The sequence below is a fragment of the Lissotriton vulgaris genome, chromosome 1_1 (assembly GCF_964263255.1).
Source record: "Lissotriton vulgaris chromosome 1_1, aLisVul1.2, whole genome shotgun sequence".
NCBI classification, from domain to species: Eukaryota; Metazoa; Chordata; class Amphibia; order Caudata; family Salamandridae; genus Lissotriton; species Lissotriton vulgaris.
Genome location: NC_141685.1, coordinates 1048462380 through 1048487216, shown reverse-complemented (window position 1 = coordinate 1048487216; position 24837 = coordinate 1048462380). Strand labels below are relative to the sequence as shown.

Genomic DNA, 24837 nt, shown 5'->3' with positions numbered 1-24837 from the left:
TCATCCCCAAGGAAAAAGAGTTCCTGACCGTATCCGTAAGATGTTTAAACGGGAAGAGGAGTTGAGTGTCATCCGCGTATGACATAGGGATGAACCCATGGGATCTCATGATGTTAGCCAGGGGGGCCACATAGATATTAAACAGGGTCGGGCTTAAGCAAGACCCCTGTGGCACCCCCTTTGAGATCCCCAACTCCTCTGACCGATAAGCACCCAAGGTGACAGTCTGGGTGCGGTCGGTCAGGAAACTCCTCAACCATGCCAGAGCTACACCTTCCAGACCGATGTTAACAAGTCTGGTGGTCATGATGTCATGAGACACGGTGTCGAACGCCGCAGACAGATCCAGCAGAACCAGGATGACGGAATAACCCCCATCCTGGTACATACGTAGATCGTCTGCGACTGACAGCAAGGTGGTCTCGGTGCTATGTCTCGGCCTGAAGCCCGACTGAGAGGGATCCAGTCCATGTGTCTCCTCAACAAATCTGGACAGATGTCCATTAACGAACTTCTCCATCATCTTGCCCATAAAGGGGAGGAGAGAAATGGGTCGCAGGTTGGCAAGATCCGTCCAAGGAATGGTGGTATTTTTCCTTAGCGGTCTTACCAATGCCCGTTTCCAATCTCTCGGGACTTCTCCCGTACTTAAAGACAGATTGATCAGTTTCTGTATATCTGGACCAAGAATATCAGCCAGCATAGGCATGATCCGGGCGGGAACAGTATCCTGCGGACTACCGCTCTTAATTACTTTAATAAGGGAGGTGACTTCTTCCAAAGAAATAGGGGGAAAGTTTTTTAAACGATTGGCCAGTGTGTTCTGCTGAATACTATTATGAGGGAGGTTGTTAGGATCGGCCACTTCCATAGATTTAGTGGCTAATATCTTAGCATAAATCGTGTCAATTTTATTCATAAAAAAGGAAGAAATCCTATCACATAATTCTTGGGAAGCAATCTCCGCCGTTTCGCATGCTACAGGCTTGGTAAAAGTTTGCAGGATTTGAAAAAGAACTTTAGAGTCCTTCCCAGCCTCTGCAAGTTGCATCGCAATGTGGCTTTTCCGAGCCAACCTTATTGCCTTATAATAGGATCTAAGGGATGTTAGGTAGCATTGTTTATCCTCCGGCTTCCGAGAATGTCTCCACACTTTTTCAAGCTTTCTGGTCTTTTGTTTCATGTGTCTCAGGTCTTCGGAGTACCAGACTTCTTGTCTGGCTGCTTGGCGGGGTTTATACGTTTTAAGTGGTATAGTACCATCAATTGCTTCATTTATGGCATTTGTAAAGCGATAGAGCTCAGTTGGCATTATTCCCTCATGCTCATTAATTATAGGGGCTTGATAAGCCTCTCGAAAGGTGTCCTGTGTAAGTTTGTGCCATGGTCTTCTTTTGGTCGGCAAGGCAGTCGGTACACTTGATTTACACATGGGCTTAGTATAAAATTTTAAAATATAATGATCAGTCCATTCTGCTTGAATGGGGGATGGGCACATATTTAAAAATGAGTTGGAGAACACCAAGTCCAACGTATGGCCTGCCTCATGTGTAGGTCCCTGATTCATTTTTTTCAGACCTAAATGTTCCATATCAGTGAGAAGTGTTCTGGCCTCCATACAGGTCTCCAGTTCACTGTGACAGAATAGTGACGGTCTGCCCAACTCTAAATGAGGCAGGCAGATATGGGGGGAGGGGTTGGTAGACAGGGTACTACAGTAGCGAAGAGGCCTACCCTGTACACCAAATTCTAAATCAGCCCCTTATTCTTAGGACACTGATATCAGATCTTCCATTTTTGCAACAGAATGGCCAACTTTTTCAAGTTTGTTATTTATTCCTTAGTCTGAGGCCTCGATGGGATTTAGTGCCATGTAAATAATGAAATAAATAAAAACATCCCCTCAACAACCACTGGAAGGTGTAAAGAGGGGAATCTTGAATGAGAAAAACCAAACATTCTTGGTCCCCTCTTAAAACACGTGGGTGGGAAAGAAAATGTACATCATACAAATGACCAATTCTAGGCTGTATAGCAGGATAGTCCCTCCAATAAAAAGGTTGATGCTTTTGTCCCAGAGCATCTACTGCTCTAATATAATAGCCTACCTGCCAGCCCTCTTAAGGCCAGTGCCTTCCACATGGTTGTCCTTAATCTTACCTGCGTATTCCAGCTGTGTTTGGGGCAGGAGAGCCAGGCCACTGAGACCGGTCCTCCTCTTGGCATCCAAGTTTCCTGCGAGAGAAAGACAAATAATAGTACTACATCAAAGGAAAGGGGCATAAGGCGTTGTGAGGAGCTTATGGCACATAAGTACACATGCATATGGACAGTGCAAGGGAGATAACCCACTTCCCAGTCCTGGTGCAATAGCTTTAATAGAGGAGTAGATCAGTAGCAGACAGGTACTCTGTGGTAGAGATTGCCTACACTTCTATACGTCCATTTAAAACATTTGGATAACGTTTGACTTCAGTTAGACTATAGGAGACCTTAAAACCTGATCGGTGTCCCCAACTCTACCTATTGTGCTGACATTCTACCTATAATTTGCCCCGAACTAACATGGTTTTACAAGCATTTCCACATCTACCTAAAAAACCTTCTTTCAATATTGGAAAAACAATGCACTTAATTGTCTTCTTAAAACTGCCAAATTTTCCGAATTGGCAGTCAAGTATGCATTAACACTTCTTTCCCTCCTCCTCGCTAGAGCCTCAAATTTTCGTTTATCCTCAAATTTTCGATTTTCCTCCTTCTACACCACTTTTCTCTACATATATATTCTTTCATCATCATTCGTCCTTTCATCTCATCATGCTTTATTTATTTAGCTTTTCTTTTGTTTCTGTCTTCAGTTCCTTCACCTGTCCCCCTCATTAACGTTTTCCTCTACTTCGCTCCCTTCCGTTAGCACCTCTGCCTCCCTCACTTGCTTTCTTCCTGTTGATCTCTTGCTCTATCGCCCCTCAATGCCACGCTTGCTCCCAAGTTCTCTTTCCCTTTTTTCTTGCTCCCTCCTCAGTGTGTCCCTCCTCACAGCTACTATAGTATCCATCATGTATGTGTTGTATCGCACTGAGAGAGAGCTGGCGAGGTTGTGAGGATACCAGAGATGTAGCCCTAGGTGTTTTCACAGTTTTTCCATCGATAGCCTTATCCAATCCCTGCTACCTTGCTGACCACCATATTTAATGCGTGACTTTGGGAGCGACACCTGGTAGCACCTATCGCACAGTAGTGCCAACATAATTCGTTGGAGATCAAATCTCTGTGTGGACAGTAAGCATTGAACGGAGCACATGGAGCTAGCTACTACTCCTTCTTCAGTTTGCGTACTGGACCCCCTTTACTGTGCATATATTTGTTGGGTAGAGTTAGGTACTTCAAACAGTTGTCGGAGTACACATTCGTAATCTAGATGCAGGGGTAGGAAGGGTCAGGTGAAGAGGAAGACTTGAGACATGCCCAGGATTCAAGGGATGTAGGCCTGCTTGTTTCTCCCTCCTCAGAGCTGACAGGCAGATATCATTTTACCATCTGCGGGGCAGTGCGGGTGGCAAGCGTCTGACCTACCTTGCATCACTGCCACTGTCTAGGTTAAGGTTAGACCAGTTGAGTGGCCAGAAGGCAGGGCCTGTGCTCCTGGCCGCCACCTTGTACCCACTGTTCATTAACATGACTATTTTTAATTTAATTGAGATCTGATTTACATTGATAAGGTAAGAGTTGCAGGAAAATATAGTAATTTGAATCACCACTCAGACCTAAGCTGTAGCAATATTCAACAGTACTACAATCATTTAACACACTTTGGGGACCTACCTACTCTTTTAGAGAGGCTTATGTCCAGATATGTTAGCTTGGATTTGAATGTTTTGATACCCATGTTTTAATATGTATGTCTTAACATGCATGTTTTTTCCGGATTGCGATTAGCCATTACTTCTAGACATTACACAATATGTATACAGATAATCCTCAGGTAGTAGTAGAATTTGGTCATGTCTGTCACAGCTGGCCCTTTCCATGTAGCCCTTAAGGGACATGTAATTCGTTGTCTTGCTTTTCTGATCTTTCTTGGGAAATATTCTTCAAAACAATGCTAAGTTACTTTCTAACGTTTTTAGTATGTGGAATTAGAGAATGTTGTAATGGTGTTTATTAATCATACAAATTAAGAATTGATTAAATAATTCCTTCGGTCCCCAGCTCCTGGACTGTCTGCTATGTTTATAACTCCATGATTGGCAAAGCTATATCCTTTCTCACAGCAGCACCAGCGCCTTCTCATGGAGCTGAAAAACTGGTAGAGGGCTAGGAAAATGTAATGTAGGACTGTAGATCAATGCCTTGTTCTTAGGGTGTTTGTATAAATATCCTTCCCCTTCCCAGTTCCTTTAGCGACAGCCATATTTGTTGTACAAGATTCTCTGTATGGTGAACAGCAATTCCAGCACACCCAGGTGGACCTGAAGATCAATGGGTGTCAAGAAAGGAGGGTACTGAAGTAGTGCCTGCACAACCTTAATAGAGGTGAAGGCCCAGCATGTGGACCAGAAATGGCCATGTAGACCTGTAGCAGCCCACCATCAGTCTGGATATGTACCCATAGCACTTCCTGAAGTGACTAAGTACTGTACTTTTGTCTGAGATACTTTGCTTTGCTGTCCAGACATTTTGATGCTGCTGGTGGTTTTTGTGCCTGGAATAAGCGGAGGACCAGCTTGGGGAAGCAAAACTACAATCCCCAAGCTGCAACACAAGGCGCCTAGGAGGCGAGTCATCATTAGCACCGGAGGTGCTTCAAATACCGGGCAGTGCTCATGCTGCACAGTAGCCCTGTACTTTTGTCTGATATACTTTGTTTTGTTGCCCGGGACACTTCGCTTTGCTGCTGCTGGTGGTTTTTGTGTCTGGAATTAGCGGAGGAACAGCTTGGAGAAGCAAAACTACAATCCCCAAGCTGCAACAGAAGGAGCCTAGGAGGCGCGTCATCATTAGCGGCGGAGGTGCTTCAAATACCGGGCAGGGCTCACGCTGCGCGGGACTCGCCCGGACCAAGGGCGGGCCCGTCTGCGCTCGTCGACGACAGGACGATGCAGGGCAGGGCCATCCCCCTGATTGTGGCGGAACCAACGATCTTGGTATGAGAAACCAACGCTCTATGTAACCCACTGTATAAATATAAGCATGGGCAAACGGAAATTACCACCACAAGGGGGGAAATTGCACACAAGAAGCGCCCCTATAAAAAAGTTTTTAAAGAATGCTGTGGGCCTCATCAATAATGAAATTGTGCATGTAGAGGAGTAACTGGCAGCAACTAAAACAGCTCTTGATGCTGCAATAAGGGAGAATGTGTCAGTAAGTGAGGCGGAATCTCACACTCTGGAAAGCAACATGGGTGGGAAGGGCAAGGAACTAGAACTAGAAGTCTTGACTACAAAAGAAACTCTTAACATCACGAGTGCCCAAAGAGTGTATAACCTGTGCATCCTAAATTCACCCCTGGACATCTCAGTGCTATCAAATGACACATCCCCGGCATCCCCTCCCGCCAAAAAAAAGAGACAACCTACTTTTAACTGTTATTAGCCCAGGGGAGCAGTTTCCAACTAAGCCTACAACAAAGCCTAAATCCAAACATAAAAAGGGAGGATCTAATCCCGGGACGTCCAAAGGGAGCGCAACTTGGAAACCCAGAAGTTACATGAGTGTTGAGACTTTATTTAAGAAACTTCATGGCAAATTGGATAACATCGAAAGACACCTTATGTCTGAAATTAAGTTGTTGCAGAAGGACATGACTTTTTTAACAAATTTGGTTGTTAATTTACAAGCCTCTAAAATTATAAGTAGGACAACTGGCCCCACTACGACCGCTCAAAATCAAACTGAAATTAACTCTGTCACAAAAATCGGGCCAGCAATACAAAGGGCTATACAGAGGGAGACACCAAACATTGGAATAATATCGAAGGATGCCCCAACTATACGACAAATACCAGGACTAAGTATCGATGAAGGTGACATTCCTGATTCTACTAATGCTCAAATGATGCCGCATACCCCCAGAAGGGATAGACCAGTTGAAGAGGATAATACAAACAAAAGGACATTGAATCTTCCCCCAGGCTACCCCATATGTGATCATTTTAAATAACATCCCGAAATTAGCTGTAAACCAGAGGGAAACATATGAGTCATTGAAAAACCAGGTGACTCACTGGCTTTCTGTCAATTCTAATGTTGGGTCGCATATCTTATACCAGAATATCATCATGTTGAGGAGAGTTCCCTGGGTGGACAATTCTAGAAAACAATGCCCTGGGGATTGTGTTGTGGTAAACTTTTGAAATAGTAATCTTGCCGGGGCTTTGTAGAACATTCTCTCGAATGATGAGAAAAGGCATCATACAGATAACTTTGACAACATAAGGGCCGTCAAGTTTTTTTTTTTACAAGTCTCATCATGATAACAATAATATGCGTTACAACCCTGTGTCTAATCCTATGCTAAATGTGCCCTTACACAACAGGTACCTACCACTGAGAAGATGTAGTGAATTAGACTGACAAAAGGGGGATTGGGCGGGAAACGAGCCCCTGAACATGAGTTACACTGTCATTGGTGGGCCCTCTGGTGTTTACACGATAATTCAGGTGGAGGATGGTGGCACAGGGAAAGGTCCAAGTAGTACCGAGGAAACTACTCATGAGACCGCTGGTCTAGTGAGCGTTGACCTGGTGGCATCTCCCCGGGGCCAGGCCTTGGCTAAGCCTAAAGTCCGGGGTAGTGAACACCCACTTTCCTGTGACCGAGTGATAGATGACCCTACCACATATCTAAATGAGTTTTTAAAAATTATGACATGGAACGTGGCTGGGATTAAAAATAAGATTGGGGATGAGGATTAGTTGAAAACCCTAGAAGGGTGCGCCGTGGTGTTAAATTCAAGAAACATGGTGCACTGAACCCTTTTGCGTTAACAGTTACTATACCATCTGTACAAATGCTAGCCCTTCTAGGATGGGCAGAGCTAAGGGGGCCCTAGCTACACTAATTGCTGTCACCTCATCACTGATTTTAGGGAATACATATGTTCTCTCACAATATTATCAGATTTTGCATCTCTACTCAAAATGTAAACAGCACATAGTGATAATACATTTTTATAATAATGTTTTTGATAATACAAAGACAAAGATCATTAAAGCTCTTGAAAATGACCTGGATAATTTTTTGGAAGGAATTGAAGGGGATTTTATTTTAGTTTGAGCAGGTGACTTTAATTGTGTTAAATGCGCCCATTAAGCCGAAGAAACTTGCGGGTATTGCGATGAATTCAATGACAGGATCCCGCATTTTTCACATGATATGTATGGGGAGATAATTAATCATGCTGTACACAAATATAACTTAGCTGTTTTAGAACCCATCAGCTTAGAAGGAGAACTAATAATTCAAACCTTGGTGGGGAGTAGGTCATCCTCCACGATAGACCACTTCATTATATCATCCAATTGTTGTGACTTGGTGGAAACAATACAAACAAATATAAGCCTCCTTAGCGACCTTAATCCCTTAACTCCATGGCTGCTATGCGTTTTCCCCCTCTGTGCTGAAAATTCTTTTTTTACATTGTTTTTTGACGAGCTGGGCTCGTCATCAGTGTTTGAGGAGGCTACACCATGACGAGCCCAGCTCGTCATGAGTGTGGAAGGGGTTAACCTTGTTATTGGGATTAAAATTAACACCAAAAGAGCGAGGGAACAAAATGAACGCAGAAATTAGGACACATGTTAATAATGGTATCTCAATAAAGTGAACTGGAGTGAATCCAGCCAACTTTGTGGAAAATCTTTTAGGGAAATTCCAAAGTGACATAGATATTTGTCTGGACGACCTCTCCTCTGATTCAGCAATCATAAATGCTTTTTGTAATATAACCACTACAATCGCAGGAGACTTAACAACTAAAAGGAGAAAGACAAACCATGATATAAACCCCAGATGGTGTAACGATAAATGTTCCAGACTAAATAGAGAGCTTAAAACAGCCTTAAAAGAAAAACCTAGAGATAGTGCCAGGATTAGTACAGCGAGGAAAGACTATGAAAACAGTGTGAATAAAAGTAAGAGGGTAATATGTGAGGGGGCTTGGGAGAAGTTCTTCCAAGCAGCAGAACTGAACGACCAAGCTCTCTTTTGGAAAACTATTAATCACCCCTACTTTGGAGAGAATAATGCAGTTAAAATTGAAACCCTGGTAACCCTGGAAGACTGGGTAATTCATTATGAGAGCATTTTAACCCCAATGCCTTGGAAATAGCTACTAATAACAGGGGTGTTTTTATAATAGTAGAACCAGTTGGAATCCCGTCAATAACACCAGAAGAAATTAGATCAGCGCTGCAAAAAAGGGCCAATGGCAAAACTGCTGGTGCAGATGGGATCCCCATTGATGTTTTCAAATATAACATGTTTTTTTGGATACCTATTTTACTGAAAGTTTTTAACGCTACTCTTAAGGGCGTATTGCCGGCCACTTGGGTCGAAAGCATTATTGTACCTATTTTAAAAAAAGGAAATAGAGGGAAAGCCAATGGTTAACGCCCAATACCTCTTCTAGATTCAACCTCAAAAGTGATTGGTCGTATAATGCTCGAAACGCTGGAAACTTGGGCCAGTGAGCAAAACATCCTCACAGAGACACAGTATGGTTCCAGAAGAGGTATTGGGAAGGTTGAACAATGCCTAAACCTAGAACTACTAATAGGGAAGTACACACTAGCAAAGGATGGGGCACTCCACCTATGTTTTGTTGACTTGACAAGTGCCTTTGACCTAGTCAATCACCAAAAATTATGGCTGACACTTAAAGAACTTGGGGCGCCCATCGCAATTATCATTTATCTGTCTCAGATATACAACTTCCTAACCTCTAGGGTACGTTTTGGCAACATGGGAGAATGCACTCCGGATTTTAGAGTCACGCGTGGTGTAAGAAAGGTGCGTGTTAGCACCCTTCTTATTTTCCCTCTACATTAATAATATAGACCAACATCTAGTTGGAGATGCCCCGAAAGTTGGAACACACGCCAAGCCTGTTTAATTATATGCAGACGATGCTGTCCTAATTTCTAGGACAGCTAACGGGAGGCAACTTTTAATAGATAACTTCGCATCCTACATGTCTGGCAAAGATCTACAGTTAAACTTAAAGAAAATATTTGTCATGATATGTGGGAATAACAGATCCAAGAACAGACAACGCCTCTTGGAAGGGGTTCCCATTAATAGGGTCCCATCTTTCTCATACCTAGGGATACTTTTTAACAGGAAAGGCTCGTGGAATGTACCTATAGAATCAACTAACATGAAATTTTTAAGAACTACGGAGAGTATCCTTAGGTTCTTCACGAAATTAGGAAATAAACCCACCTGTGAGATATTAACCTTTTATAGGACTAAATTTGTTGCTGGTGTCTGCTAAGGGGCTGCAATTTGGGGGAGAGGTATCATCATCTCCCTACAAACTCAGGAAAATAACTTTTTAAAAGATTGTTGGCAGCCCCCTAGGCCACAGCTAATTATACCGTCCCCAAAGAACTGTCTGCACCATACCTTAGCGACATGATAAAAATGGCCAGCCTGAGGTTTTGGAGAGGGATTTGGGCAAAGGATGAAACCAAATTTACTCAAGATACTATAAAGGACTGCTTGACCCTGGACCATAGCCGGAAAATTCCATGGCTGAAGTATATTTTTAACCTGTTAACATGTTGCAGGTCGAAATTGATAAAAAGAACCCGTCATCTACTTTGGATATTGCAAAAAGTGACTTGAAGCTTAAATATCTAATGGTTATGGAAAACGATAGGAATAGGGCTGCTATTAATAAATCTAGCGTCGTCTCTTATTGTGAACATCCTTTTATGATGACGCTACAACCTTATTTAATATTGCTAAGAAATACCCAAAATAGATTCTACTTAACGAGATTAAGGTTGAGGACCTTAGACGTTGTATTTGCATTTCCAAAAATGGAAATATGGGGTCACAAACTTCCAAATTGCCCGTGTGATGGTAAAACATCACAATCAACGTTGCATTTGATTTTGTTTTGCAGTTTTTATGGAGATATTCGGAAATCAATTTTTTAAAGCCCCTGTTTTTATCAAATAGGCTTTATACCTAGAAACAAGCATTTAACCTTAGTTGTTGCCTGGGAAACCTGAAAATTATCAATTCTGTGAGCGGTTATGTGCAACTTGCCATTAGGAAAAGAAGAGACTATACATATCTGGATACTTTATCATGTGAAGAGTCGGACGAAAACTGTTAAACTCCCCATTTTAGCTTGTTTAACCTGCTTTTGCACTTTACATAAATACCAAGCACTTTATGTACCCTTGTGCACAAAGTAAGCACTAGCACTTTTAAACAGCATGATTTACTTGTATTGATCGTACGTGTAAAAATTTGAATTTTTGACAATCTTTAAATGGACGTCCCCTAATAGCGCTATGGTTCCTTTCTTTTATGTTTTTGTACTAGATTAAGCAATGCTAAATGTAACTTGTACAGTTATAACGTGCTATTATCATGATTTTAACCACATTGTAATGTAGGAATGTTCCTTTTTTATAACATGCGTATATGGTGTTTTTTATTTGCACCGAATAAAGCTGAATTTGACTTTGACTAAGTACACACCTGTCCAGTAGCAGGGCCAGCACTGCCTCAATGGAGGTGAACGCCCGGTAGGTGGCCAAGAAACAGGGTACGTAGGTGTTGTCACTGCCCCCTTCAGTGGCAATGAGGTTCTCTACCAGCTTCTCTAAGCTTCCGGCCTTCAGTGTGCGCAGTTTGCATGTCTTGTATTGGACGAACCCACAGCCGGGCATTAGAGGCGCCTCTGAGTCCACCTGGAAGATGAACAAGAGCAGGAAATGAGACAAAGGATGAGAACTGAATCATGGGCGACTGGGCTTCAACATGGAACAGTGGTTTTAGGTAGAGTGAAAATGTAGGCGGTGCGCCAAGTGCACACTCTGCCAGCCCTAACTCTATATCCAATGCTAACAGTGCTAGCTGTAGGCAATATGGTTGGTTATAGCTAGCACTGCCAGTACTGCACAGCCTTCACACTGTTAACACTGGCAACTCCAAGCAGCAAACTTACTGCTAACACTGCAGCCCTAGGCAATATCCTCATTAACACTGCCAGCCCTGAGCAGATCACGTGCTTCTAACACTGCCTGCTCAAACTAGTAAACTCACTAACATTGCAGCTCAGAGCACTCAACAGACTCCAAACACTACCAAACCCTGAGAAGTGCATGCACTACCAACACTGCCAGTTAAGAGCTAATCTGCAGCTAACAATGCCACACACACCGCTATCGCTGCCAGTTCTGAGTACATTATCCACAGATAACAATGCCACACACACGCTAAAGCTGCCAGTTGAGTTTATCCACAGCTAACAATGCCTCACAACCCGCTAGCGCGACCAATTCTGAGGAGTTTATCCACAGCTAACAATGCCACACACACCGCTAACGCTGCCAGTTCTGAGGAGTTTATCCACAGCTAACAATGCCACACACACCCCTAACGCTGCCAGTTCTGAGGAGATTATCCACAGCTAACAATGCCACACACACCCCTAACGCTGCCAGTTCTGAGGAGATTATCCACAGCTAACAATGCCACACACACCCCTAACGCTGCCAGTTCTGAGGAGTTTATCCACAGCTAACAATGCCACACACACCGCAATCGCTGCCAGTTCTGAGGAGTTTATCCACAGCTAACAATGCCACACACACCGCTAACGCTGCCAGTTCTGAGGAGATTATCCACAGCTAACAATGCCACACACACCGTTAACGCTGCCAGTTCTGAGGAGTTTATCCACAGCTAACAATGCCACACACTCCGCTAACGCTGCCAGTTGAGTTTATCCACAGCTAACAATGCCACACACACTGCTAACGCTGCCAGTTGAGTTTATCCACAGCTAACAATGCCACACACACCGCTAACGCTGCCAGTTCTGAAGAGTTTATCCACAGCTAACAATGCCACACACACTGCTAACGCTGCCAGTTCTGAGGAGTTTATCCACAGCTAACAATGCCACACACACCGCTAACGCTCCCAGTTCTGAGGAGATTATCCACAGCTAACAATGCCTCACACGCCGCTAATGCTCCCAGTTCTGAGATTATCCACAGCTAACAATGCCACACACACCGCAAACCCTGCCAGTTCTGAGGAGTTTATCCACAGCTAATAATGCCACACACACCGCTAACGCTGCCAGTTCTGAGGAGATTATCCACAGCTAACAATGCCACACACACCGTTAACGCTGCCAGTTCTGAGGAGTTTATCCACAGCTAACAATGCCACACACACCGCTAACGCTGCCAGTTGAGTTTATCCACAGCTAACAATGCCACACACACCGCTAACGCTGACAGTTCTGAGGAGTTTATCCACAGCTAACAATGCCACACACACCGCTAACGCTGCCAGTTCTGAGGAGATTATCCACAGCTAACAATGCCACACACACCGTTAACGCTGCCAGTTCTGAGGAGTTTATCCACAGCTAACAATGTCACACGTACCGCTAACGCTGCCAGTTCTGAGGAGATTATCCACAGCTAACAATGCCACACACGGTTAACGTTGCCAGTTCTGAGGAGTTTATCCACTGCTAATAATGCCTCACACACCTCGAACGCTGCCAGTTCTGAGGAGTTTATCCACAGCTAACAATGCCACACACACCGCTAACGCTGACAGTTCTGAGGAGTTTATCCACAGCTAACAATGCCACACACACCGCTAACGCTGCCAGTTCTGAGGAGATTATCCACAGCTAACAATGCCACACACACCGTTAACGCTGCCAGTTCTGAGGAGTTTATCCACAGCTAACAATGCCACACAGACCGCTAACGCTGCCAGTTCTGAGGAGTTTATCCACAGCTAACAATGTCACACACACCGCTAACGCTGCCAGTTCTGAGGAGATTATCCACAGCTATCAATGCCACACACACCGTTAACGCTGCCAGTTCTGAGGAGTTTATCCACTGCTAATAATGCCTCACACACCTCGAACGCTGCCAGTTCTGAGGAGATTATCCACAGCTAACAATGCCACACACACCGCTAACGCTGACAGTTCTGAGGAGTTTATCCACAGCTAACAATGCCACACACACCGCTAACCCTGCCAGTTCTGAGGAGATTATCCACAGCTAACAATGCCACACACACCGTTAACGCTGCCAGTTCTGAGGAGTTTATCCACAGCTAACAATGCCACACAGACCGCTAACGCTGCCAGTTCTGAGGAGTTTATCCACAGCTAACAATGCCACACACACGTTAAAGCTGCCAGTTCTGAGGAGTTTATCCACAGCTAACAATGCCACACAGACCGCTAACGCTGCCAGTTCTGAGGAGTTTATCCACAGCTAACAATGCCACACACACGTTAAAGCTGCCAGTTCTGAGGAGTTTATCCACAGCTAACAATGCCACACACACGCTAAAGCTGCCAGTTCTGAGGAGACTATCCACAGCTAACAATGCCACACACACCGTTAACGCTGCCAGTTCTGAGGAGTTTATCCACATCTAACAATGCCACACACACCGCTAATGCTGCCAGTTCTGAGGAGTTTATCCACAGCTAACAATGCCACACACACCGCTAAAGCTGACAATTGAGTTTATCCACAATTAACAATGCCACACACACCTCTAATGCTGCCAGTTCTTAGGTGTTTATCCACAGCTAACAATGCGAAACACACCACTAACGCTGCCAGTTCTGAGGAGTTTGTCCACAGCTAACAATGTCACACACACTGCTAACGCTGCCAGTTCTGAGCAGCATACCCACTGTTCACACTACCAGCCCTGAGCAATATACCCACTGCTAACGCTGAGCAGTATATCCACTGGCAATACTACCAGCCCTGATGAATACACTCACCAACATTGCTGCAGGCCTGGACTCTGCCAAGCGCTACCACTGCTTGCCATGCGCAGTACACACACTTCTAACGCTGACAGACCGTGTATGCCCAGTGCCACCCTCCTTACCGTATGTCCCCCGCCATCAGCGCTGTCCGGCTCCATCTTGACTCTCCTCAAGGTGACACCATAAATGGCTCCATCTTCCACCTCCTCTCCCCATTCTTGCAGCGGGTTCTGAAAACAAGGAGAATGAGAATAAACGGAGGCTGTGTGGGGCTCCTATTAACCCACATCCAGCACTCACCCGCTGTCAAACACCTTGCTTGCCTACCACCAGCTGCTCCCATCCCTTTTAGTTGAGTGAGGCACATTCCTACAACAAGTGGCAGTTGAAGCGGTTCCAACGTGGGCCTAAAATGGCCCATTCATACCCGGATTCAGGAAGGCCTATTCCTTCATACCATATAAACTTACAGTAGTTCCTAGGCTGTTTCCAGAGGCAATATATATATATTTTTTTAAACGAATACTCCAAATGAAAATAAGGAAAAACATTGCCTCTTGAAATTTCAGTTGATCCTGAACTTCAAGCATGGTCGGTACTATTAGGGTTCTTCGTTGTGGCTTGCCAGAGCAATGGCTCGAGTATTTCATTATTTTGAAGGGGCATGAAATTTACCTAATTTCCTCTTGCGTAATTTTGCTACATTTCAGGAAACTTATGTGAAATCACGCAAAGCACAAACTCGGATTTAGCAATTATTTGTGTGCGAAATGCGTCACGCTAGAGCACATTTTGTGCTGTGAAAATAGCGCTAAACCGCTCATACATGATTTGCAGCCACTTGCATTATGTTCATTCGTCTTCCTATACTCCAACAATACAATTTTTCGTGTGGAAAATTATACAACGTGGTGTTATTTAAATCATTTCACATCAAAAGCGTACGCGTATTGCCGGCAATTATGCGAAAATAAACTGTTGTAACAAAATGTAAGTAGTGATTTATTTATAATGTCAGCATGGGATTATGTCAATGTCAGAGAATACCTTGACTCAGAATTCTTATGCAACGAAAAGAGAAAATTAGGAAAGTCCCCACAAAGATTATTTTTAATTGTCATTGAAATGAGTAAATATATATTACAAAAAGATATAGTTTGAGCTAGAGAAGCTATTAGGGAAAGGTCAGGATTTAGGATAAGAGTTAGATTTTTGCATGGGTTACACTAGCAGGGTAAGGGATACGGTAAAACAGAGTTAGGTTGAGGATAAAAACTAGAGAAAGGGATAGCATTTGCGTTAGGGTTAAGCACTTGTGAAATCATACCAGGAAAGGATTTGGGGAAATCTAGAATAATCACTGTGGGCAATTCATGGTCGAAGAAATTTCACGTTCAATAAAAAATTGAGTGTTATGTTAATTTGTGTTCAGGAATTCTTTGTTATGATATGGGCCACCGCCGTCTGTTTGATTTTTTTTATATGATTTTTTTTTCAGTTAGTCAGTCAATAATCTTTATTCAGCAGAAGCCATAAAAGTAACACATAATTATACAATATATAAAATGTATGCATAAAAACAGTAAAAGTAACAAAAGGCAATGTTAAGACCAGCCTTCAGAAAATAAAATTCATCATTATAAGAGCATAGAAACATTTTGAAATCACATATATATATCTTCATAATGTTTCCTAATGGGAGTGCCTTTCTTATTAAATTTAAGAAAGCATAACAAATGTCTGCTCTGTAAAGTTGCTGCAGGAACACCAGTCCTTCCTGCCCCTACCTCTCATTTGTAATACACAGGATAGGAGTAAAGAAGGAGGACCGAGGTGCTGAATACAAGTGGGCAGAAGAATGTAAAGTGAGTTCTGCTTTCTTTAGAGACACTATCACAGCGACAAGGAGGCAAATCATAATGCCATAAACATTGCAAGGGGAAGGCAACCTTAAAGTGCACTATGCATAATCTTAAAAGGGTAAGATAAAAACAATGTGTGGAATTCACAATCCAAACTAAACAGGGTTCCAAACTTCTTGTGGTTGATACCAAAGAGTGTATAACTAATGTCTCCATTTTTAGGTCTCGCCTTTTACATTCCGAAGGAATGGGAAATGGCGAGAATTCAAGTGCTCAAAATACTCGTGAAACCACAGGTTTTTTCGGGCTGTTTTCATCGAGTTCACGTGGCCACAGGCACGCGCTTTTGGGCCATAAACTTACTCTCACGGCCATCTATTCCCCAGCTCCAGCACCTCCCCTCTCTCTCCCCGCACACAGCCTTACTTGGATTTCTCCTCCCCCTCCCCAGCCAGCTTCCCCCAGGCCGTAGCAGCACTCCTCCCACACCTTTGAAGTGAAGCTTAGCTTCACTTCAAAGGCCCCTGCTGCTTCACACCCTCATCTCCTCCCCCCTCCCCTTCTCTGCCTTCCCTCCGTCTTGTTTTAACCTGTCTTTAAACATATGAGTCTCCATATGATCTACCTATCGCTTTATAGACATTTGTCTTTTGTGTGACCGATTTTTTTTTATGGAGCTGTGTCTCATTTATCTCTTCTCAGTGCATGGCAAATTCACCTTGAACTCATGTGTATCTTCCCGATGACCTTGTATCTCCACAGTGTGCACTAGAGAATGGCTGCTGTCATAACTCAGCTACTTGAAGTACACATCACTGTTGTAAATTAAATCTACTTTGTTTAGAAATGGGACATGGGTTCTGAGCACAAACCTGCTTTTAAATAGCATGGCCTTAGCACAATTGCTTTCACTTTTGCCTGGTCGCGCTTATTTTGTGTCTGTTACGGTCTTGGCTATGTCCAGTGCGGGCTTGAAATAATTGGTTAGGAAACTGATATAAATTCCTGCATATCCTTTCAAGGCAGAGATGCCAAGGGCAGTGAGCTTTCAGGTTGGGCTGGTGCCTCTGAACCAGCGTGTTAACCCGCTGAGCTATCTTAGTGAGGTGTGACCTGCAGGTTACACACACACATCCCTTTGGCAGGTGCGTTTGCGCACTGTGAGGGGGCCTGTAGGGTGCCCGCACGTTTCCAAGAGCTTTTTTTAGTGGAATTCGAACTTGCGATCTGCGTGTTGCATTCAGATGTATGTGCGCTGCCGGTGCGGCCTTCTTGGTGCTTCAGCCAGCTGCCTGCAGGTTTAAAACGCCCTTCTGCAGCGTTTACAGTAACCCCTTAAACTGCCTCACGGGGAAAGAAGCCTTTGATCTCCCTGTAACGTTGCACACAGATTTTTTCACATGATCTGCTGTGCTTGGAGAGCGCCAGCAGCCTATCGTTTGTAGCATCTCTGTGGCGTATGCAGTAACCCCGTAAGCGGTCTTACGAGGAGTCCGCGAAGCCTCGGGCCACATTTTGCACAGAGGTCTCTGTGCAGCAGGTACAGTAGCCCTGTCAGATCTCTGGTTGGGAGTGCAGCCCGTGGTCTGCACAGATCTACGCAGCAGCTCCTGTAACCCTGTGTGTAAACTGTCTCATGAGGAGTGGCGTGTGAAGTCACGTTACACATACACACTGATCTCTGCAGCAGGAACAGTAACCCTGTAAGCTGTCTCATATGAATTGAAGCCTGAGACAGGCAGCCTGCATGCAGATCTCTGCAAGAGGTACAGTAACCCTCTAAGCTGTCTTGTTGGGAGTGGGGTCATGATCATCGTGTTACACACCGATCTCTGCAGCAAGTGCAACAACCCCATAAGCTATCTCACTGGGTATGGAGTTCATGACCTGTATGTTAGGCACAGATGTCTGCAGCAGGTACAGCAACCCCGTAAGCTATATCAAGGGGTGTGGAGTTCATGCCCTGCATGTGAGACACACATCTCTGCATCAGGTACAATGACCTGTAAACTATCTCATGGGATGTGGAGGTCATGACCTGCATGTTAGGCACAGATCTCTGCAGCAGGTACAGCAGCCCCATAAGCTGTCTCATTGGGTGTGGAGGTCATGTCCTGCATGTCAGGCATAGATCTCTGCAGCAGCTACAGCAGCCCCGTAAGCGGTCTCATTGGGTGTGGAGGTCATGACCTGCACGTCACGCTCATATCTCTAAGCAGGTACAGTAAGCTGTTTCGCGAATAGTAGAACCCGATGTTTGTATGTTCCCCGCACTTCCGCGGATACAGTAATGCCCGCAGCTGCCGACTTGGGGGGTGGGTGCAGACCGTGCCCACAGGGCACAGCAGCAGCGCCCACCTCTGCTGTGTCCTCGGCTCTCCTTCCTGCCGTTGGGGCATGTTCATCGCCCAGAGTGATTGGCAGACCTCCAGACTCAGGAAAGCCACGCTTCCTCTTCCCACCTGTCCCACTACCCCACCCTCTCGGATGGAACAATGAGGGGTCTATCCCAGGCAGCCTCGGCCTCCGGTCCTCGGTTATATCTGCTCGGCGCGCGAACGCTGGACGTGCAAGGATTTAACTGCTCCTACAGCTGTAATGCCACGTCCAGGCCCGTTTGTTTGCTCTGTAAATAGTTTCTCTTTCTTTCGTGTAACACCTGTCTTCAAACATCACTTACACGAGTTGACAGTAATGTGAAGTTGCAGCCTGGATCGCGTGCCAGCCTTTTGTATTTTACTAGTAGATAGCTCAGAGGGTTAAAGCTCTGACGACTGATCTACCTACGATATGCAATTGACACGCTGGAGCCCCTTAGGGCCGACTCAGCCTTTCATGTTTCTGCGGTCAATAAAATTTAGAGTACGTTAATAGCAGCTCAATGTAACGCAAATGAAGTTGTTTTCTTGGTATTGTTTTTATGCTTTAAGTGCAGACTTTGTTTTTCGGCATTTACTTCACTATACACTACTATAACACGTATCACACATTTAGTTATCATTATTCTAGTTGTCAGAATTAGTGTTTGTGTGGATTCAATTTCTTCTTTAATCCTTAAGTGTTGTTGTGTATTATTTTATACGCATGAGATTGTTTTTTAGCACACGGATTCCGTATGTCCGCAATTGCTTCCGTTTCGGGTCGTGTGTTTTTAGTTCTCGCCTTTTCCATTCCGAAGGAATGGGAAATGGCGAGAATTCAAGTGCTCAAAATACTCGTGAAACCACGGGTTTTTTCGTGCGGTTTTCTTCGAGTTCACGTGGCCACAGGCACGCGCTTTTGGGCCATAAACTTACTTTCACGGCTATCTGTTCCCCAATGTCCCTCCCACCCTTCCTTTGATCTTGCCGCGAGTTCTTACAGGCTAATGGCCCTCCCCCTCCGCCTCCCCCAGCACAGAGCGCGCATCGCTTGTTTTAATAGAATTCGCGATCATTACAGTGTTATACCAACAACACATTTAAGTGAATAAAAGGGAGTATGCCAAGATTTGTTTCTAACGCTTACAATGTGTAATACTCATCGAGTGTGCGGGTGTATGTGCATCTGCCACACATTCCTTTGGCGAAAGACCGGCATCCCTGCGTGCGTTTAGCTGCACTTCCGCTCTTGGTCTACCAATCCCCAGACTTGTACGAAAAGCTCAACCAAGACACTCCACCCCAAGTTTCCAGTAATGATGTTTAATTCTAATTAATCTACTGCCTCTACCTAGCTAATATTTGTCCTTCCGACGGTCACTTGCGGACATTTGGAAGAGTTTTCGTTTCGTCCCTTGGTTTCGTTCGTAGACATGCCTAGTGTGCATTCCTTTGTCTTCGGCGTTCACGGTCAATTCCAAGCCGACCACTGGCCTCCCCTCACCTCCCCTCGAAAGCAGATCCGGTTTCAGCCTTGAACCAATTAGTCAAATGTTTCTGCTTGGCTTTTTTTCGGCTAAGGTCACGTTGAAACCCGCATTTTAATTCGCCTTTCTTCAGTTTGCATGCTTTCTATAAAATCACACAGATCACACAGCCGCACCTACACTCACACTCACACACACTCACCTTCACACACCCTCAGCCTCATAACACCTCACACACACACACCGTCACCATAACACCCTCTACATCATACAAAGGCACACGCACACACCTTCATCCTCACAACACCACACACCATCGGAATACACACACCCTCCCCCTCACACCACCTCACACACACACACCCTCACACACAATTACACTCAAAGACCCTTACACACCCTCAATAACATTCTCAAAAATCATACACACTAACACACTCACACACCCTATCAGCATCACACATCATATCACAATCAATCACCCTTTTCAAACTCACTCACACTCACACTCTCTCACATTACACAAATGTCACAAAAAGACGTTAATATTTCACTTCTGTTCTTTTATTTTCCTCACAATAAAATACACTGAACATAATCTTCACAAAAGGTATTTACAACAGTTTAAGCTATTGGCATTATAAATTACAATAACTTTTATTTAAGTATTAATTATTTAAATAAAAAATGTCATAACCATTGTTATTTGTAATATCAATACATCTAAGTCACGTAAATACAAAACATTTGCATTACAAATACATTGAGTGTCACATTTGCAAAAGTTAAAAGTATTGGCATTGTAAATGACAAAACTATTAATTTCGCGATTTTCAAAACCAACACATAAATATAAAATGTGTCATTTACAAAACCAATAGCTCCAACTTTCCTACTGCGAGAAATATTGGCAACGCCAGTGCTTGTTATCATTATCACTCCAGATAGACTTCCAAAGGTCTACTATCTGTTCCATCATCTCCCAGCTCCCCCTTCCAAGCTGCTGAAACAGCAGCATGCAAATACGCGGGGTAAAGAAGGACACTATAAGCACCTTTTATGCTGCTTGCAACCTGCACCTGGCTCCAATGCTTACAGATACTGTTGAGCGATAAAGTTATGATGAGGAACCTTTCCGTTAAAAATAGAGAAAGCACATATCTAAAGCCTCTCATGCTCTCCGGCCTTGGTAGGCTGACTTTCGGATGAAAACGCTTCATCTCCTTAAAGATACTTTTCTATTCACTGCAACCCTTGGCTATGGATGGCATATCTTCTAATGAGATCCATGTACAATCTGTCACCCTTTCGCCTTGTCCCTCTCGAAGATTATGGTCAGTCCTCAAAGGTCTGTTAACACTGGTGTAGGAAGGGGGAGGCTCTAGTTGGCGCAGTGCAACACTAGCGACAAGCAGGGACTCTCTCTTCCTCGTCAGGGCTGAGGGTTACCTTCCAGACAACCTCTGCTTACCCTCTAGGTAGTGTGGCTTAAGCAGTCGTAGGCTAATCTTTGGGGCACATAGGGTTAAACACTTGCAATATTACACCGTCACAACCAACCCACCACACAATGAGACCAGACTGTATTCTGTAAAAATATATATCTTTATATAGATTTTAAGCAGGCTTGTGAATACAGTTAGCAAACTTTCAAATAGCGGTTCCAAGTTACTTAGTTCAGGTTGCCACAGTTCTTTCTAGCAATAAGAGTTCTTTAGGGCCTTCTGGCCAGTTCGACAAAGTTCTTGTAGAGCGGGCGGCTTCCAGGGGAGCTGTCCCACGTCGCGTTGCCTTCCCGGGGTCGCTGTTCGTTGCGGCTCTCAGCCGAGCAGGTCACGGGTCATCCGGGGCAGCGGTGTTCTGTGGCGGCAGGGTCCTTTCCTCGTCGTTCGCTCCGACCCTGGAGGCGGCGGCTGTGTGGTGGCGGCAAGTGGCAGTACGGTCCCCAAGTGCAGGACGTACCCAGCCAAGTGCCGGTGCAGCTGTGCGCTCACAGCTGAGCTGTCGGGCAAGATACCGACCCAGTGGATTCTCACAGGGCAACTGTCCGTCTTTGCAAGTGGATTGGCTGCTCGTGGCGCAGTCAACTCGAGAGCTCGGACCGGACGGGTCCTCCTTCGCTTTGCTCTCGGGCTCCTGATGCAGTTGCGGTCACGGTGTTCGGGCCAGCGGCGGCTGGACCTCACTTTGCTTTCGCTGTTGCTTTGGGCCCCGGTCACGGTGGTCAGGTGGATGTCGTTGCCTTGGAGGAGATTCCTCCGTCGGTACTGCAGCGATAAGCAGCACACACAGTCGCTTTCTTCAGGATGTAGCGCCCACTGGTCCTGGGGCGCTGGTCAGGGGGCAAGTTCACAGCAAGCCCTTGGAGATCGTTTCAGCAGAGTTTGGCACAAAGTCTTGTAAAGCAAAAGTCTTCTCGTAGTCTTTCCTTTTTCCTCTCCTTCGGCAGCAAGGCACCAGACACAGGCAAGAGACAGCACCCTTCCTTGTCCTTCACGGTCCTTCTCGTCGGGCAGAGTTCCTTCTGTAGCCCAAACTGGATCTAACTTTCAAGGAGCAGGGCTCCTCCTTTTATATGGCATTTCTTTTGTTCTCGCAGGCCAGGGGGGCCTTTGCATAGCCACTTTCAGTCCTCGAGTACTCCGGCGGGTGTAATCCGGCTTCTGCTTTCAGTGTGAGGGGCAGGCGCATCAGACGCCCCACAGGAGGTGGAGCCAGCATTGTGCGGACAGGGATAGCCAGAGTACCTTGTTGATGGGGGCTTCGCCCTTCCTGGGCCAGGTGTCGGCTGAGTCATCAGTCGCTCCCCAGGAGGGTGGAGCCAGCATTGTGGTGGCAGAGCACAGCAAGATCCAGAGTCAAGAGCCACTCCTACCTCCCACTAAGGCGTAATCTGCGCATTCACCACCTGTCATCCCCCCAGCCCTGTCACTCACACATCCCAGACAGTCAGATACACATACCAGCAGAGGCGGGCTGAAATGGTTAGGCAAGCAAATGCTAACTTTCTAAAAGTAGCATTTGCAAACCCAGGACACTAAAATAAACTTGACTACAAGAAATATTTTATCATCCTGAGTTCAGGCATACTAAACACGACTCGCTACCATGCTCCTTGAGCCTGCTGGGATTATAGGGTGTAATAATTCCAGCAGCTCAGTCTGGCCTAATGGAGCAGGTAGCCTTCAATAGTGAAATACGGTTTTGGTTGTAAGTCACTACTAGGACATGCCACACACATCAGGGCTTGTCCTACCTTACACCTACAACGCACCCTGCACGCAGGCCTACCATAGGGGTGACTAATATGTAGTCAAGGGAAGGTTCGGGGGCTGGCAAGTGGGTGCACTTGCCCAGCTAGCGTGACAGTACGAGACCGCACGCGGGTTCTGCGGTCGCAGTTCCCAGACACATCTTTACGGCTGCTTCGGTGGGTGGCGCAACCAGCGCTGCAGGCCCACCAGCAGTATTGGCATCTACAAGCCCCGGCACTCCTAGTGCACTTTACTAGGGACTAACAGTAAATCCAATGAACCAATCATGGATACCAATCGCATGTACAATTTACAGTAGGGAGCACTTGCACTGCGGCACGGGTCAGCCGTGGCGCAGTGCCCTGAGTATCGGAAAACCAGCAAAACATCGGAGGCACATCAGCAAAAAGTGGAAGGGAAACTCACGCCAAGGTGCCAGGTCTAACATGTGTCCCCTCCAGCTGAAATGTGGGGGGAACTACCCTTCCCCAGGGAGTTCCACATTACTAAGGCGGAAAAATCTGGACAGACCGTCAGCGTTGGCGTGATCGGTGCCAGGGCGGTGTTCCACCGTAAAGTCCATACTCTGTAGAGAAATGGACCACCTCAACAGTTTCGGGTTCTCACCCCTCATTTGCATCAACCATCTGAGGGGCCTGTGGTCCGTCTGAACTCGGAAGTGAGACCCAAACAAGTAGGGTCTTAGCTTCTTCAGCGCCCAGACCACAGCAAATGCTTCACGCTCTATTGCACTCCACCTACTTTCCCGTGGAAGTAACCTCCTACTTATGAAGGCTACGGGTTGGTCAAAGCCCTCCTCAGTCATCTGTGAAAGAACAGCCCCTACACCATGCTCTGAAGCGTCTGTTTGCACTATGAATTCCTTGGAGAAATCAGGAGCACGGGCGCCGTGCACATGGCAGTCTTCAGGGTGTCAAAAGCCTTCTGACAGGTGTCAGTCCAAATCACATTCCTGGGCTGCTTTTTCGAAGTCAGCTCTGTCAAGGGGGTCACAATCGTGCCATAGCCCTTGACAAACCTCCTGTAATACCCAGTGAGCCCCAGGAAGGCTCTCACTGCAGTCTGGGTCTTGGGGGGTTCCCAAGCCAGGATGGTCTCAATTTTGGGTTGCAAGGGTGCTACCTTGCCACTCCCAACTTGGTGTCCCAAGTACACCACTGAACCCTGCCTAATCTGGCACTTGCTTGCCTTGATTGTGAGGCCTGCTCTGCGCAGGGCCATCAACACTTCCCAGAGGTGTCGCAGGTGTTCTGGCCAGGTGCCACTGAACACCGCGATGTCATCCAGGTAGGCGGCACTGAACTCGTCCAGCCCAGCCAACTGGTTGACCAATCTCTGAAAGGTGGCAGGGGCATTCTTCATCCCAAATGGCATAACCCGGAACTGGAAATGCCCATCTGGTGTCGAGAATGCCGACCTCTCCTTTGCCCCATCGGTCAAGGCGATCTGCCAGTACCCAGACGTCAAATCAAACGTACTGAGGAACCGAGCAGCCCCTAGCCGATCAATGAGCTCATCAGTTCTGGGGATGGGGTGCGCGTCAGTCTTCGTGACTGAATTGAGTCCTCTGTAGTCCACACAGAACCGTAATTCGGGTGTGGCTCCCGGCGCAGCAGCCTTTGGGACCAAGACCACGGGGCTGGACCAAGGACTGCTGGAAGACTCAACCACCCCAAGGGCAAGCATCTTGGAGACCTCCTCCTTGATGCAGGCCCGGACCCTGTCAGTCACTCTGTAAGCCTTATGCTTCACAGGTAAGCTGTCTCCAGTGTCCACATCATGGACGCACCAATCTGTGACACTCGGAACCAGGGAGAACAGATCTGGGAACTGCC

The 24837-nt window shown here is 45.8% G+C and overlaps 1 protein-coding gene across 4 annotated transcripts in view; it reads right to left on the bottom strand.

Moving 5' to 3' along the window:
• Positions 1-24837, bottom strand: part of RGL3 (ral guanine nucleotide dissociation stimulator like 3) — a 448342-nt gene that overhangs the window by 150192 nt on the left and 273313 nt on the right. For all 4 annotated transcript variants that reach the window (XM_086962749.1, XM_086962747.1, XM_086962756.1 and 1 more), the window contains exons 2-4: positions 14141-14248; positions 10724-10935; positions 2161-2235 (exon numbers count right to left, since the gene is read on the bottom strand). In XM_086962749.1, coding sequence (XP_086818875.1) covers positions 2161-2235; positions 10724-10935; positions 14141-14248 — 395 coding nt within the window. The remainder of the gene's footprint in view (positions 1-2160; positions 2236-10723; positions 10936-14140; positions 14249-24837) is intronic.